General features: G+C 32.2%; 3 protein-coding genes across 5 annotated transcripts in view; 1 reads left to right on the top strand and 2 right to left on the bottom strand.

Annotated features, from left to right (window-relative positions):
• Window positions 1-1868: 1868 nt before the first annotated feature.
• On the bottom strand, window positions 1869-6374 carry LOC135849177 (uncharacterized). Its single transcript, XM_065369470.1, has 8 exons — window positions 6103-6374; window positions 5762-5996; window positions 5515-5656; window positions 5194-5315; window positions 3130-3307; window positions 2887-3037; window positions 2628-2791; window positions 1869-2543 (listed from the first exon to the last, which is right to left on the bottom strand). The coding sequence occupies exons 2-8, from the start codon at window positions 5956-5958 to the stop codon at window positions 2217-2219; spliced, it is 1281 nt and encodes a 426-aa protein (XP_065225542.1). The 5' UTR covers window positions 5959-5996; window positions 6103-6374; the 3' UTR covers window positions 1869-2216.
• LOC135849190 (uncharacterized) overlaps window positions 2479-15666 on the top strand; it is a 40799-nt gene continuing 27611 nt past the window's right edge. For both annotated transcript variants that reach the window (XR_010559501.1, XM_065369496.1), the window contains exon 1: window positions 2479-2578. The gene's annotated coding sequence lies outside the window, so the exon portion shown is untranslated. The remainder of the gene's footprint in view (window positions 2579-15666) is intronic.
• Window positions 8648-14068, bottom strand: LOC135849178 (traB domain-containing protein-like). Of its 2 annotated transcripts, none has more exons than XM_065369471.1 (11): window positions 13781-14068; window positions 13589-13696; window positions 13393-13528; window positions 13158-13315; window positions 12960-13074; window positions 12753-12889; window positions 12533-12672; window positions 12287-12456; window positions 12105-12210; window positions 11847-12000; window positions 8648-8810 (listed from the first exon to the last, which is right to left on the bottom strand). In XM_065369471.1, the coding sequence occupies exons 2-11, from the start codon at window positions 13601-13603 to the stop codon at window positions 8787-8789; spliced, it is 1155 nt and encodes a 384-aa protein (XP_065225543.1). In that variant the 5' UTR covers window positions 13604-13696; window positions 13781-14068; the 3' UTR covers window positions 8648-8786. The 2 variants fall into 2 exon arrangements, with proteins under 2 accessions (XP_065225543.1, XP_065225544.1); XM_065369472.1 differs by having other exon boundaries at window positions 13660-13696.

The following is a 15666-nucleotide window of genomic DNA, read 5'->3' as shown; positions in this document are numbered from 1 at the left end:
AACTTGAAAATATTTAACTGTGATCTGTCACGAGAAAACCCAACCTGGTGTCCAAAACGTAAATTTTACAGGAAGGGCATTTGAAGTTTTGAGTCTCTGTATCAGGCGATCTAAAATTTGTAGGTCCGTGAAAATTGCACCACTTTTGGCCCCCATGAGTCCCAACATAACCCGATATTTTTTTTTCAGAATCATCACATTCAAGGTTGCCAAGTCCAATAATCAAAATTTCCCAAAATTGATTTTTTCGATTTTTTTGAATTTTTTGCCAAAAATGTTGCAAAAACTACCCGAGTATGAATTATTAATGAAGAATAAGTTATTATTATTAAATTTATCACGTTTCTTGACAAATTTTTTCAAGGTGAAAAGAGTTGATTTTTTCCAGAGTGAACCTCATTCAAATTTCAAAAAACGGCTTAAATTCTACAAATGTGAGCCGATATCCACAAAAATTTGCATAAGTGACTCCCCCAAACATACATTTCGAGAAAATGAAAAAAAAAAAAAAATTCATTTTTTTTGTAGTTGCTCAATTTTTTTGACCTTAAATTTAGGGTCAAAAGAATCGTTCGCGAACGTTTTTAGCACCTCAGGCAGATTCAGCACCCTGAGCACTACCAATATCCACCATAAAAAAAATATCGATTTTTTGGACACTAAGTTGGTTTTCTCGTGACAGATCACAACTTATGATACCTAGGATTGAATTTTAAGCCGATGAAGTTAACTCCAGTGAGCTGGAGAAAAGCAAACTTCTGCTGGAGGCTCCAGATCGACTCGGAAATAATTTATAAACCAAATTTTCAACAATCTAAGTTAGTGTAATACCATTTTATCTATTTTAATGAAACAATCCCAAGACAAATAATTTTCAGTTTCCTTCAATGTAGTAGGTATTTATTTCTTTCCCCTCCTCCTAGTCAAAAAGGAAATTTATTAGATTTTTGATTTTCGAATTCATAATAAAATTTAAATAACACACACTTTGCTAATTCGTAAAAGTTTTGATTTCATTTACTCTTACCTACACTTCCTTGACAAATTAATGTAATTGAAAATTTATAGCATCGCAATGCGACGATAAATAAATATATTCTTTTAATGCCCTAACGTTCGATGTGAACTCATAGCCGAGTGGTTAGGGCTTGTAGATAGGAATTTGTAGAGACCCAGGTTCGAATCCCCATTAGGTAGGTAGATGATGGATTTTTCCTTGGAAAAGATGGGCTTGAAAAATACTTCAGAGATTTCATGTTTTTTCGTTAAAAATTAATCTTCAAGGTTAAATTTTTCAGTTTTCTTTTAAAATTTAAATTATTCATTTCCCACCCTTAAAAAGTTGAAAATTTGCTGAGCAGAAAATTGAAATTGGAAATTTTTTTTCGCCCCTTCTCAAAAAAATTATTGAAATGTCCGAAAACCTTTGAAAAACGAAAAATTGAAATTACGAATTTTGCCCCCCCCCCTAAATTTTCTGAACTTCGTATTCCAGTGAAATTTGCCTAAAATGCATGGAAATGACAAAACGTGTTGCAATGACGTGAAAACACTGAAACAAATAAACATGAAAAATCACTGAAAATGACCAGAAAGAGATGAAATTTCAGTGAGAGTCAAAAATTCGTGAAGAAGTGTCGAAGACGTCTTAAGAAAAAGTGTGTGAAAAAGTGTTCAAAAATGTATTAAGATCACTTGAAAACACTCGGTAAAGCATAAAAAAATGAAAATCACAGATGATTAGGTTTTAATTTGGTGTGCTGGCATTTTAGGATTTGAAGTGAGCCTTTTTTATGATGGAAATCGGTAGGTTAGCTTTAATATTATCTGATGCGATGTAGAGAGGGAAAAAAATATTAGTTCGATAGTTATTTGAAAAAGTGTTTATTTTGGATGAGTGTTAAGTTGTATACACATCGATGTTCAAGGCGCAAAACGATATTCTGGGAAAACATACAAATTTTGAAAATTTTACCAATCAGTTGATCGCTGCAAATTGGTCTTGAGTTGTCGATTGGCATAATATGTAATTATTCATAATTTACAAGTTCAAATGGTTCAATTTTATTGTTTACTCGAATGAATTCCAATATCATCCTAATTAGGTACTACATATTTTAAAGTATCCGAAAACTCAGATTTTCAAACACTTACATCTTATTTAGTTGACTTGACCTTATAATTATGAAAATAATGTTCAAATTTCAATATCCAATCTAATGAACTTTCTGCTCTTCGACGATATATTCTCGATCATTAATTAATCTGTAAACCTTAGTCCTGAAATTTTTGAAATCTTTAGCTCGACTATCTTGCCCAGAGCTATAGATATCGAATAATACTGGTTTTGTAAATGGTAATTTTCCAAGACGCGATAACTCGTCGAAATAAATTTTAGCGAAATGTCCTTTTATGCTGAGAAAAGATTTCTCGTTATTGGTTCTTTTCATGTGTTCATTGAATTCTCGTTCTGTTTCAGAAAGCATATCTTGTGTGCTGGGCAGTACTGCAACTCCTTTGAGGATATTCAAGAAACAACGAGCCTGTGCAAAAAATTGAACGTGGAATACGATTGGGGGTGAGTTATATGCAAATTAATAATAATACATTTTATGCGATAATCTTACTTGTAAATCAAATAAGTCGAAATTGGGACTATCCCTTAAAGCGCCGATAAAACCCATAGTAGGGTATTCGATATTGATCATTCGTTTGTAAAGAGGTTTTATCACATTATTTTCCACTTTAATTTTGCATTTTTCATCAAGAAAAGGGTATTTGATTAAATATCCTGGAAAAAATTTGAAAAAGTTTTGTTTAGAACAATTCAAACCCATCGAACATCGAAATGCTTTTCATAAGGCTTTGAAATTTTGGTTCAAGTACCTGTGCAGTATATAATGGTATCAGCAGATACTTCGGATCCGTCTTTGAAAAGAATATTTCCATCGCGAATTTCTTGGATATCTGGTTTATGATGTAGGTTTTCAGGGAATACTGTGTTGAGGATTTTATTATTGTGATGACTCAGGTAAACCTGTACAAAAGTTTAAAAAGTAATTTGACTTATATTCTTTGCGGATGTGGTGGAAAAAAATCATGTTTAGTGTAGTTAAATTAGATAGGTACCTTTTCTGCATGATTGCTGACATGACAAGAAATATCCATTCCGGAAGATCCTGCCCCTATCACAACTACTGTCTGATTTTTAAATCTGGATGGTTCTCTGTAATCGTGACTGTGCAGTTGTAATCCTTGGAAATTCGCTATGTTTGGAATGCTTGGAATGTCTGGATTGCTGTAGTTGCTAAAAATTTATAAAAAAGATGAAATTATTGGAATTTTAGAAAGGAAAGATTTTTCATTTTCATCATTTTAATTTAGGTATATGAGGTGAAATTTGCAATCTTTCTTTTCAAATGTTGTTTAAATTTTCCTTTAATTTTTTTTTTCATTTTTAAAAAATTTATTATGTTGAAAAAAGTTTGTTATTTGCCCAATTTCATTGCATTAACAAGAAGTTTAAAGGTGAAAACAATATCAAAAATTGAAATATTATGAAATTAAATTTCGTTAAGGTTTTTTTTTATGAAAAAATTGAAATCTTTTGAAATTTTAAGTAGTCGAAATCGACTTTTCTTGTGGTCTTTTTGATAGATTTGAGCCAAAACTTTGAAAATTGTTTACATTGGATCAAAATAAAATTCGAAATAAGCACCTGAAAGAATCCCTTTAGACCAAATTAATTTTTCAGTTTTTTGGAAAATTTTCAAAAATCAGAATTTTGTTTGGGTATTTAAAAAAATAAAAATTTGTTTAATTTGAGGTAGAAACTTGAAATTTGTGTGATTATAAGTTTCATTGTGGCCACTTTGATAGATTTACCTACTTTGGACCAAATTAATTTTTTACACTGGACCAAAAAAAATCGACAAAGTATCCAAAAATACCCCAGGAAAGCACTCTTGATGTTTCAATTTTTTTGGAAAATTTTCAAAAATTAAATTTTGTTCATTTTTTATGAAAGATTTAAAAGCTGTTGAAATCGAGATAGAAAGCTGAAATTTGGTGAGAGTAGCCTTCCTGGTGGTCACTACGATAGACTTCCTATGGACAAATTCAAATTCCTTTTTTTACATTGCTTGGATCAAAAAAATCAGAAAAGTATTCAAATTAGGTAATTTTGTGAGACCAAATTTCATGTTTTGTTTTTTTTTTTGGCAAATTTTTGAAAATCATTTTTGATTTATTTTTCATAAAAAATCAAATTCTGAAGAAATCGAGGTGGAACGCGGAAATTTGGTGTGATTAACCTTCCTTGTTGTCCCTTTGATAGATATGTAGATTTAAGCCACATTTGAAAAGATTTTCTACAGTGAACCAAAAAAAAAAATCGAAAAAACTATCAAAAAATACACTTTGAGACCAAATTTTAATTTTTTGTTTTTTTGACAAATTTTTAAAGATGAAATTTTATTTATTTTCCATGAAAAATTCGAAATCCGTTGAAATTGAGGTAGAAAGCTGAAATTTTGTGAGAATAACATTCTGTGTGGTCATTTTGATGTGGATTTATTTGAGCCAAAAAATTTCTTTTCACACTGGACCAAAAAAATGAACTAAAAAGTATGCAAAAATACACCTTGAGACCAAATTTAATTTTTGATGTTTGGACATGTTTTTTGTTTAAGAGTCACTCATACTCCAACGTCATCATAGATGCAAAGGTTGATTTTTGGTTCGTCTAGAACAATTTGGAATTTCTGAGAGAATTGAAAATTTGCTGGGATTTCAAAAATGGCTCAAATTCATAACTTTTGGCTCATCCTGTATGAAGGTTTATTGTTTTTTGCCCTGTTGCTGTAGTCATCTGGAGGGTAGGCAACTTATTTCACATCTAGTTGGCTCAATTTGAGTATGTATTTTTGACTTTTTTTTTTCAAGTCAGGTAGGTACAGGATATTAAAAGTTATTCAGTGTGATCCAAAAAGTCTTGATCAATCAGCATGACTCTTAGCCTGCTGCAGGAAGGTGGAAGGGACTAGGATAGGACAGTATACTCGTATTATAGACGTACTGATGCATAGATCGATCAAATAATAGATCAAACTATACTATAGTGATCGAAGAGAAACCAATTACCCATTTTACACTTTATACGAGAAGGTGACGTAATCTTAGTTTATTACTTACCCAACGCATATCATAACACTGTCGAAGTAATAAGTGCAGTCTTTAGAAAGTTGCAGGTCAGTGACTTGTATTTCCCATCTTCCATTCTGTATTGGTGCAACACTTTTTACATAATGTAGAAACTGTAATATCGATTATTTATTAGTATCATTTTAAAATTACTTAAGTACATTCATATAGGTTCTAACTCCTCGCGAATTTTTCAGACAGAGTATGGTTTATGCTTAATATAATTTTTCTACTTTTAAAAATATATGGAAATCCTGAATAATTACGATGATATCAAATTAATTTCAAAAAGTCAATTTTTCTCGTAGGTACCTTGATGTATTTTTTTAGATTGAAATATTCTGCATAGTCTTCCACGTACCGCAGAACTTCGGCTGCAGTCAGATATGATCTGTTATCGAAGTTTTTATGAGGAAATTCCGGAAATTCCATAACTTCTTTGGGTAAATTTGTTCTGAAAAAATATGGTCATATGGCAGAGTTCGTTTAATAATCGTAACTAATCGTAGGCTCCAGTTTAAAAATTGTTTCGAATATTGAAAAAAAATTACATAGGTACCTTAAGCCTTGATACATGCTCGAGTGAATTGGTATTCCGTGTTCATCTTTACCAGTTTTATCAGTGTATACCCACGTGCCTCCAATATTATCAGATAATTCAAAAGTGCAACATTCAAAACTGTCCGGAGATTCGGTGACACGTTTGGTGGCCGCAAGACCCGATAATCCAGCTCCAATAATCGCTACTTTTTTCATGTTTTCTTCAACGATGGGAATTTTTATCGAGTTTAGTTCTATTGAAATTAATTTTCAAATAAAAATTCACATAGGCACAGAAATAGGTATACTAAGATGTATTACCCTAATAATAATAGGTACTGGTAGGGTAAAAAATCTTACCTTTAGTTATGTTTTAGTATACAACAATGTTGACAACTTTTTTAAATAAGCACACACGAAATCAAAATTTATAAACTTTGAAAAAAAAATCAGCAGAGGAAATGTTTTAAAACAGTTCGTAACATCACATGTGTGATTTATTATCACGAAATGATAAGTATAATTACAAAATTCGTAAAAATTGTCTAGTATTTATACGAACAAAACTCGCAACTGATAAGAACAAACATAATTGTTGCATCAGGCGTAGCTGGCATGCGAATGAGTATATCGTATCGTGATGTATTTTCACCAGCTGAGAGTCAGTTTTTTAACACCTGTAATTTCTTAATCGAATAGGCAGGTATCCACTATCGAATGTATCTGCTTCGAGTGGCTATTACTATAAACTGGTATTTTCATCATTACAAGTGTATCAGAGTAGCTTCATGGTTCAGCTGACTATAATAATCTCTCAAGTACCAGATTCGTGACATAATGTATAGAAATAAAATCCTTAGGTACTCGATCTAGGTAGGAGGCACTCGAGTAGGTAAATATTCTGTTCAATGATTAGCAATCGAAGTGATCAACACGTCAATTACTGAAGTGGGAAGAAAAAACTGAAGTTTTTCGTCTCGAAAAAGTAGGTATCATTGACGTGGCAATTTCATCAAAAAATGATATATGTATGTAGAAGAAAATACAGCTTTTTAGGTACCCTACCTAGTGGGTACCTACATAGTTCTCAATTTAATTAAATTTTCGTTTTCTAAAAAAAAAAAAAAAAAAAACAAAAAAAACTTAAAATTCTGCTGAAATTGACAAATGAAAATAGCTCCTGAAATGTTGGTCATCTTTTTTCTGATGCTTTTTCCATTTTTTTTTCGGAGGGGATTTTGATTTAAAATTTTTTTTGTTGGTTGAGGGGAAAATAATCTTGGTTGCGTGTTTCGAGCATAAATTTTGGTAGGAGTGAAAGGCTGAATTTGACCTTTTTTGGTTTTCGTATCGCAAAAATTGAACCTCATTTTTGGACAGAGGTAACGAAAACAAGTCTCACTGGCAGTAAAGTTATTGTACACGGGGACTTATTGAATTCAAATTTATTCATATAAATCCATCTTGATCAAGATTTCAAAGCCCCTTATAGTAATTTCTGCGATTGGTGTCCTCGATCACTTCCCACTAACTGTTAATAGTCATAAACTAATCAATTCTTCGATTTATTATACACCGTAACATCCGGTTCAACATTCGCTTTACAATCGTTAACCAAACATGTAACAGTAAATGCAATAGTTCACTTGCTGCCTTCAGGTGTTTCAAATCTAAAACAATAATATCGCACAAAAATAAATTCTCAACTTTATAATATCATTAATACACATCGAACAATACACAGAGAAAATTAAATTACATGGCTTTCCAAAACACAATATTATAACCGTAGCTAGTAAAGATCGAATGACAGAAGTAACATAATAAAATAACAATTTTAGTAACGCAGAATTGGCTAAAATATAATATAAGATCAATATGTACGAACATGAATTAAAAAAAAGAAATCGTAATAATTCAAACATCAACGATATAACACTTCATTATGTGAAATAATTAATCGAAACGAATATTTATACGAAGGTATACACCTATAAGTCATCTTCAATATTAGATTTTTTATATCCTAGTAAGTTACGAAAAGATTAAAACAAACGCGTAAAACAGCACTATACAGTAGACAAATACATCGAAAGGAATGTATCGTTATGATAATAATGTAAACAACGAGGTAACAAAAAATACACAGAATGAAGAGGTCTCCAAAGAGTAAAATTAGACACATCGATAGATAAATCCAAGTCTCAAAAATTACCAGGTAGAAATTTGCAGCAATTAGTCTCCCCACATAGACACAATTTCGAAGCGACAGTATTCGGATCATGGACAGATGAGCTGTAACTATAGGTGATTTCTTGCATCGCTGGAATGAGATGTTTGGCAAATATAGCCAATCTAGGAACCAGCGAATCGATACGTACGGGAACAACGATACAATTAGGATTACAAGAATGATTAATATATCGACCAATATTACCTATACAAGTAGCATCGATCACTGTTTTGATAACTTTATCGGTATCATCGCCGGATACGAATTCGTTCAAGACGAAAATATAATTACTATTGTCGTTTTTACGACGCTGACTGGCCTCTTGTTCGCTGATTATTTCGCCCGCGTATTCGCAAACAAATTGACCCTTTTGTAAGTTGGATTTGCAAACGACGCCGTATCCTTTGGCAGCAGCGTTGATTATTTCGAGATCAGGGTTTGGTCCAAATTGTACTAGACGATTAGAGCAATTGGACGAGCAAAAGCATCGTGATCCGCATTCGATGACCGAAGAACTGCCGCTGGTTTCTAGGAGCTTATTGTCGATGAGAAGTTTATCGTGGTAGTTTAATCCTTGGCTGGATTGCAGACAAGGGCAGATCGCTGGGTCGGTGCAGTTGGGTTGATTGGTGGTGGTGCTGCTGCAGTTGCAATGGTTTGAGATTGAAGATTCGAATATGTTCAGATCGCAGCCTTTGCCTGGTATACTGGTCGGTACGTAGAAGATGTCTGGGGTCGTGTGGTCGTAGTCGTCGATCAGGGTTTCGTCATCGTTGTCGTTATCGTTGTCGTTGTCGTTCTCCATTTTCGTTTAATTTTTCACTGCTAATGAAATCTACGGAAGAGGTAGAAAATGAAAAGTTGGTTTTAAAGGTTAGAACTAGAAGAATCGAAAGTTGCTCGGTGTCGAAGTTGAATTGTTGGCTGGATTTAAATGAAGGGGAGGGAAGGGGGACTACTGACGATGTTGGATATTTTCAATTCAACGCACGAAGCCAAAATATGTATTTGTAATATCTTTTGGTAATTATAAAAAAACATACGCGTTCAAAAATAAATAAATAGGTAGATAAGAAAACGACTCGTTTTATTCAAAAATAATTCTTTAGGATTTTTTTTTTTTAATAATTGATACCTCGGAAAATTGAAAGTATAAAAAAAGTAGGAATAGAAATTGTTGAGTAATTTTATTATTTTTATTTTGTTTTTTTTTTATCTCTTTGAATTTTTTTTCTGTATCCACTGATTCATTTCTCAATTAAAATTTATTTTATTTTTATTTTATTTCCAATCCACGAATAATTTTTGTAAATTCTTTTTGGTTTGTTTCTTTGGTCATTACTTGGTTCTTTTTCAGTATTTCTATTCTTTCCAGAAACGGAACTGAAATGAAGAATTGAACTTCATAGGGATCAAAACTGATTCAGTTTCAGTTTTTTATAATCAACTCAGCAGTCAGTACCATTTTTGTAAAAATCTGTTTCAATTATTCGATTTTGGTTAAATTTTGTAGAGTTTTTTGATATTTGGTTGTTTGATGCTAGTTTTTGGATTTTTAGAATAATTTTTGACTGATTTCGATTACGAAGGAGTCTCGATTGATAATCAACTATCACAATTGGAAAATTGTTTGATTTTTTTTTGTCAAAATTTCTCAAGTAACGAGAAGGCGACAATTTTTTGAAGAATGTTGTAAAAAAGGCAATAAATTGTAATCATAATTAAGTAAGAAGAATTCAATCAGAAATTACTTCAGAAATATCATTTTAGTTTTTTAGTTTTGAGAAATGTTCAAAAGTGTGATCAATGTGCTCAGTTTACCAGGATAAAGTGAGAAAATATTCAAATGCTATCGATGTTTCTGAATCTTACAAACTCGATATAAAATCTCATACGGGGGGGGGGGGGTTGATTTGGGAATTTGATATTCAAATTTGGTAGTTTTGAGTTTTTTCAACGATTTAGTTTCCTGAAAATTCAGAATCAGGTAAGTAGTTTGAACAAAATTAAACAAGGGTAAGAAAATTTTGTTTTCTCGAAATTTATCAAAAACAATTGAATAAATTAAACATCTAAGAATGAAAAAAAGATTCAACGGGTCTCATTTTCAGCCAATTCAACCATTTTAATGATCTATGCTAAAAAATTCAGAAAAATGTAGCCAACGTTTTTTTTTTTTTTTTTTTTTTTTTTGTTAAAAACAGCAAAAAGTCTCCTTTTTTGTAAAGATTTCCTGAGTCTCATTTCTTCCCAAAAATTTACTGAAAATTGTCACGTTGTCACGTTTATACTACCAAAAAGTCGAATATTTTTCCCTAAAAAAAATTGCCCACAAGCTTTTTTTTTTTTACCGATGACTTTGCTGAAAAGTCTCCCTTTTTTTGGACCAAACTTTCGAAAAAAGTATAATTTTTTAGCTAATGAGCGCTAAAAAGCCCTACTTCTTCCCAAAATTGACAAAAATTTCGCTTTTTACTAAAATTTTATTGAATTGTTAAGAAGCTGTTTTTTTGATAAAATCGTCATTCGAAAATAGCTGAAAGATTTGCTTTATGTCGAAGTTGCCAAAAAGTCCAATTTTTTTGCTAAAAAATTACAACTGTTACTTATTTGTAAGAAATTCTAAAAAGTCTCATCTTTTTTCCCCAAAAACTGCCCTGAAGTTTTTTTTTCTACTAAGAGTTCCCAAAAATGTATTCTTTGAGACGAAAATTTCGAAAAAGTATAATTTTTCAACCAATTACCTAATTGTCAAAAAGTTCCAATTTTTTCAACAATTAACAAAAATTTTCCTTCTTACCAAAAAATGAGATTTCCAGAAATTATTATTTCTATAAAATAAATTGCCATGTTGCTTTCTTCCGAAAATAGCCAAAAAGATTGCTTTTTGTCAAAATCAAAGTTGCCAAAAAGTCTAGTTTTTTGGTAAATAATGAAAATTGCTGCCATTTGCAAAAAAATTTCAGAGTTTCCCTTTTCTTTTTCTGCCAAAAATACCCAAAAGCCTCGCTTTTCACTAAAAAGTAGGAAATGAAAATAGTCACACTTTTTGACCAAAATGACCGAAAAATCTTTTCGATTGATTTTAATTGAAGTGTTTTGTTCAGCAATTTCTGACGCATATGAAGTTGACTTTAAAAACTCAGAAAAAATTATTTCTGATTTTCTACCATTATGCCAAATTTTGAGAACGTTGCCTAAAATATGATCAAATACGTATTCAGAGTATTTACCTATATTTAATCTTATAATTATTTTGCCTGATTTTTGAGAACTCCTCAAACATTGCAAAAAATTCTTAGCATTATGGAATGCTTAAAAAAAAATTGAAAAAATGGGTCAATTTTGATATTTTGATTAGTTATTAAAGTTGAGTTTTATATCATATCTAACTTTTATTCAATTGATTGATTTTATGAGTTTTAATAATCAAGAAGAAAAATTCGACAAAATAATAATATCATGTCGAGCTTTAAAAAATGAATTTCTGACATTTTAATCAAAGTTTTCAAAAATGGAGCTAATCATGTAGAATGTTTCTCAATGACATTTTAATGGTCAAGTTTGAAGCGAGAAATCACTTTTTTTTTCTAAAAAAAAAAGATCAAGATCGAGTAACATTTTGGTTTTCAAGGAAATACTCAATTTGATAGATATTCGGAGGTGAAGAAGGGGGGGGGGGAAGTTACATTTTACAATTTTGTAGATATCTTGCCGATCTTGCGAATGAATCAGTAAATTTTTGGAATTCTGATTTCACGACAAAAATCGAACGTGTGGTACTATTTCAGCCAATAATTTTTTCCCAACCTTCGAGACACGAATTACATCGTACATAGAATTAATATTTTAGAAACATCGATCACCGAACCTTAGAAATTAACGAAGAACAGGCAGATTTGACAGAAGACGACCACGATTTGGGGAACGGAACGATGTAGTAGATACCAACTAAACCTAAACATACGAAGCTTATTTTGAAAGTTCTCTTGATAATAATATCACTTCTCGATGGTTCTGGAATTCTGTAAAGGAAAAAAAAATCGATAAGAAAATAGCTATAAAAGTTTGATCATCTCTCAGTGAAAAACTATAGATTAATATCTCGATTTATGTATGTTTCACTTACACGAGCAACGGAGGAATATCTTCGGGTTTAACTTTGCCCCATAATTTAGTAATACCGGAGCAATGACCGATACCAACGATACCAACTACTCTTGTAGGAACACGACCTGTAGATGAACAAAGTGGAAATTTTAGATTTTGTTCGGTTACAAATTGAAAAAAAATCTTGTATAGGATATTTACCTCTTCCGGCGATATTAATTTGCTTTTCGGCTGCCAATTGCAACGAATGGGTCAGAAAGATATCGCGTTCGTTGACCAGAACGTGAGATAGATCTGGATAATCGGCTAGTAACTTGGCCATCAGTTCTTCCAGAATATCTTTCTGTTTACATTTTTCTATTTCTTCGGCGCTACGGTAACAAGTTCATGAAAGATGTAAATATATCGAAAAATTAAATCTGATTGTATGTGAATATAGTTAGTTACCTTATGTCTGCCTTGGAGAAGAGTAAATTACAAAACATACAAATCGATTGCCACCAGCTGAGCTTCGATAAAGCTCTTTTCATGGTGATTCTTAGTGGTCTATCGCCGTAACATAGGAAGCATTTCTTCAACTCTACCATCTGTGAAACATTTTAAAGTGTGTTAATATTAACCGAACGATGCTGGTGGAAGAACCGAATGTATTTCTAGTTCTCATTACTTCTTTTAGAGCTCTTCGAAATTCGCCTCCTGGTGCCATACCATGATTGATGGTCAAACTGGCAGATAGTTTCAGCAGTAAAACGTATATTATACCTTGAAAGACACCGGTTTCTTTGAAAATTGACTTCAATTTTTCTAAAAAAGATAAATTTTTCGTAGATTATATTCGTTACTACGTCATCATCGTTGCTAATTCTATTCGTACCCAGTGATAGATCTTTCGCTTCTTTAACTATAGTCTCTTCGTCCATTTGCATAACGTTAGCTCTATCCGGACATAATTCTACGACTAAAATATGAGGTTTTACAGCTTGCATAACCTATGATAACAGTTCAAACGTTGAATGAAGTTAATTTACGTAGGTGTTGCGAAATTTTTCGACACGTCATACAGAATACGAACCTTGGACACGTCATTTTGACTCTCGACGCTAAAATGCCCAGTACCGAGCACGTAAACTCTAGCTCCATCTTGTGTTTTGAGTAAAGTTACCGTGTGAGGCAGGTTTTTATCGAATTCACCCAAATCGGGGTCGCTGTCGTCTTCTCCGGGGAAAAACACTGTAAACAGGAGCGAAATATGAGAATAAAACCGAACAAAACGAAACAAGTAGTGAGTCTTGAAATGGATTTATTACTGTCTGAGAACGTCGAAGCTGTCGAATATAATTCACTGATCGAACTATCCGGTGATAAATACTCGCTGTAGTTATTGTATCCAGTTGTTTCGCTGATGGAAGCACTTAAATCGTACGCTTGATCTACGTTCGCTTCCTAGAAAGATGAAATTCAACCAAAGGTTTCTCAATACTGTACTTTAACTTGATTACTTACAGCTATATGATCCATTATCGAGCTGATAGAGAAGAGAAGAACTAATATTATGACTTCATGGTTCTACGTACATGTAACTTGTGGATGAATTCGGTTCCAAATGAAAAGCTGTGAACATTGGAATTTTAAGTGTTGAAATTGGAGTATAGCACATTATAATGAAAAATGAAACAAGACAAAGTGTATACGTACAATGAACGTAGAAAAATATGAAATTATCAGAACGTAAGAGTGTGAAAAAGATTATCAAAAATTACTGCATATGCTACGAATGGCTTTCAAACGCACAATATACTCGTAGGCTGTTACAATATGATCAGGATACTTAGGATTACACTAAGAAACTATGGTATGCTGACATACAAAACAGTAGTCGATTAATAAGAAACTAATTAAATTAGGTGCATGTTTAAAGAATTATGAGAATTCGTCAATCGAATCGTCAACACTTCGTAATCGTAATAAAGAACTCGGATTGATAAAAAACGAGCTAATCGAGAATCGACTTATCAACTCGATGGCAATGTTGACAAAAAAATCGATATGGCGTGGTGTTGTAACTTTTTGTCTGTGATATGATAACGCAACCGGAACGGAACATCGTATTAGTTTTGTTTCGGTATCCGTTCCGTGCTCTTTTGTTTCTGTTTCTACTTTCTACTTTTTAGGTTTTTATTTTTTTAAAAGAAATTGGAAAAAATTTTAAAAATAGAGCATTTTTTACAAAATTGTTGCGTTTCTCTGCCGTTCACTACGTGGAACAACTCTCCAGCGCTACTATTGATGCATGCTATTTTCTTCACAAAAATGAAAAATTCAATTTTTTCGATTGTTCGCGAGTTCGGGTGAATTTTTATGTGGTCTCAAATTAAAGACAATGAAATTCCCTATCGATTGATGTTAAATACTTAAATTTTAATCATTTCGCATGAAAATAACGATTTTATAATTATGAATACTTCCATTTACCGATTTTTGCATACTACATATGTCAACTTCAAACTCAAAATACTCAAAATTTTCAGTGAACACATAAGTATTTTATTAAAGCAAAATGTTCGTAATTTTATCCTCTTTAAAATGGGGGTCTCCCGAAATCACTACATTTAACCGTTGAAAAGTTTTCGAAGCTGAAAGTTGCGAAAACAACGCAAAAACCAGCTGCGAGCGGTATAGTGTTGAACTTTGAACTAAAATTACTCAAAATTTTGAGTAGACACATAGGTATTTGAGTAATACAAAATGTTCGTAATTTTATCCTCTTTAAAATACTTGTTTACCCAAAGCTCTACCTCTGACCATTTAAAAGTTTTCGAAGTTTAAAGTTGCGAAAACCAAATAAAAAACCAGCTGCGGGTAGTACCTAAATATTGAAATTTGAACTAAAATTACTCAAAATTTTGAGTGGACACATAGGTATTTGAGTAACGCAAAATGTTCGTAATCTTATCCTCTTTGAAACACTTTTTTACCCAAAGCTCTACCTCTCAGTGTTCAAAAGTTCTTGAAGATCAAAGTCGCGGAAAGAGGTCACTGATCAACACTGTAGGTACATATATGGGTAATGGGTATGTGACTGACAAGAGAACCTCTTGAGGTGCCCGCCTCCGTGCCTCCGATTTGAACGGGGCCGCGATTTTTGGAAAGAGCATGTTCTAAAACTCCCAAAACCAAATTTCCAGCTGCCCAAGTTCATTTTTCGATTTTTGGCGAATTTTTGAAAGTCCAAAATTGACTATTTTGGTGATTTATGCTTTTTTTAAAAAAAAAAGTACGTAATTGATCAGTAAAAATGTTCAAAATACGACCTAAAAAACTGATATTAACCTCCCAAATCCTAATTTCGGCATTTCCAGCCATTCTGGAGCCTCCAGCGCGATTTTTCAATTTCTCCAGAATTTTAAATTTGCTCCAGAAGACGTGAATATGAAGTTGGGCAGTTGAAAATAGAGTTGTGTGTCATACTCGATTTGTTTAACAAATTCATCCACATTTCAGCCGATTCTGGAGGAGACACCTGAAGTATGGTTTTTTGACCAGCTTTTTTTCAAATAAAAAATCTAAAAAAATCAAAAGTT

The sequence above is a fragment of the Planococcus citri genome, chromosome 5, assembly GCF_950023065.1.
Source record: "Planococcus citri chromosome 5, ihPlaCitr1.1, whole genome shotgun sequence".
NCBI classification, from domain to species: domain Eukaryota; kingdom Metazoa; phylum Arthropoda; class Insecta; order Hemiptera; family Pseudococcidae; genus Planococcus; species Planococcus citri.
Note: the sequence above shows the minus strand (reverse complement) of the source record. Positions and strands in the feature narration are given on the sequence as shown.

What these genes read in the sequence shown, in the direction of transcription:
- LOC135849177 (XM_065369470.1), bottom strand. Translation starts at nt 5,958, where the DNA reads ATGAAAAAAGTAGCGATTATTGGAGCTGGATTATCGGGTCTTGCGGCC. An exon ending in AGCATGTATCAAGGCTTAAG is followed by an intron (nt 5,657 to 5,761) that starts GTACCTATGTAA and finishes ATATTTTTTCAG; the next exon opens with AACAAATTTACCCAAAGAAG. An exon ending in TCGACTTATTTGATTTACAA is followed by an intron (nt 2,544 to 2,627) that starts GTAAGATTATCG and finishes TTTTTTGCACAG; the next exon opens with GCTCGTTGTTTCTTGAATAT.
- LOC135849178 (XM_065369471.1), bottom strand. An exon ending in AGCTTCGACGTTCTCAGACA is followed by an intron (nt 13,316 to 13,392) that starts GTAATAAATCCA and finishes TCCTGTTTACAG; the next exon opens with TGTTTTTCCCCGGAGAAGAC. An exon ending in GTTCTTCGTTAATTTCTAAG is followed by an intron (nt 8,811 to 11,846) that starts GTTCGGTGATCG and finishes CCTCTTCCGTAG; the next exon opens with ATTTCATTAGCAGTGAAAAA.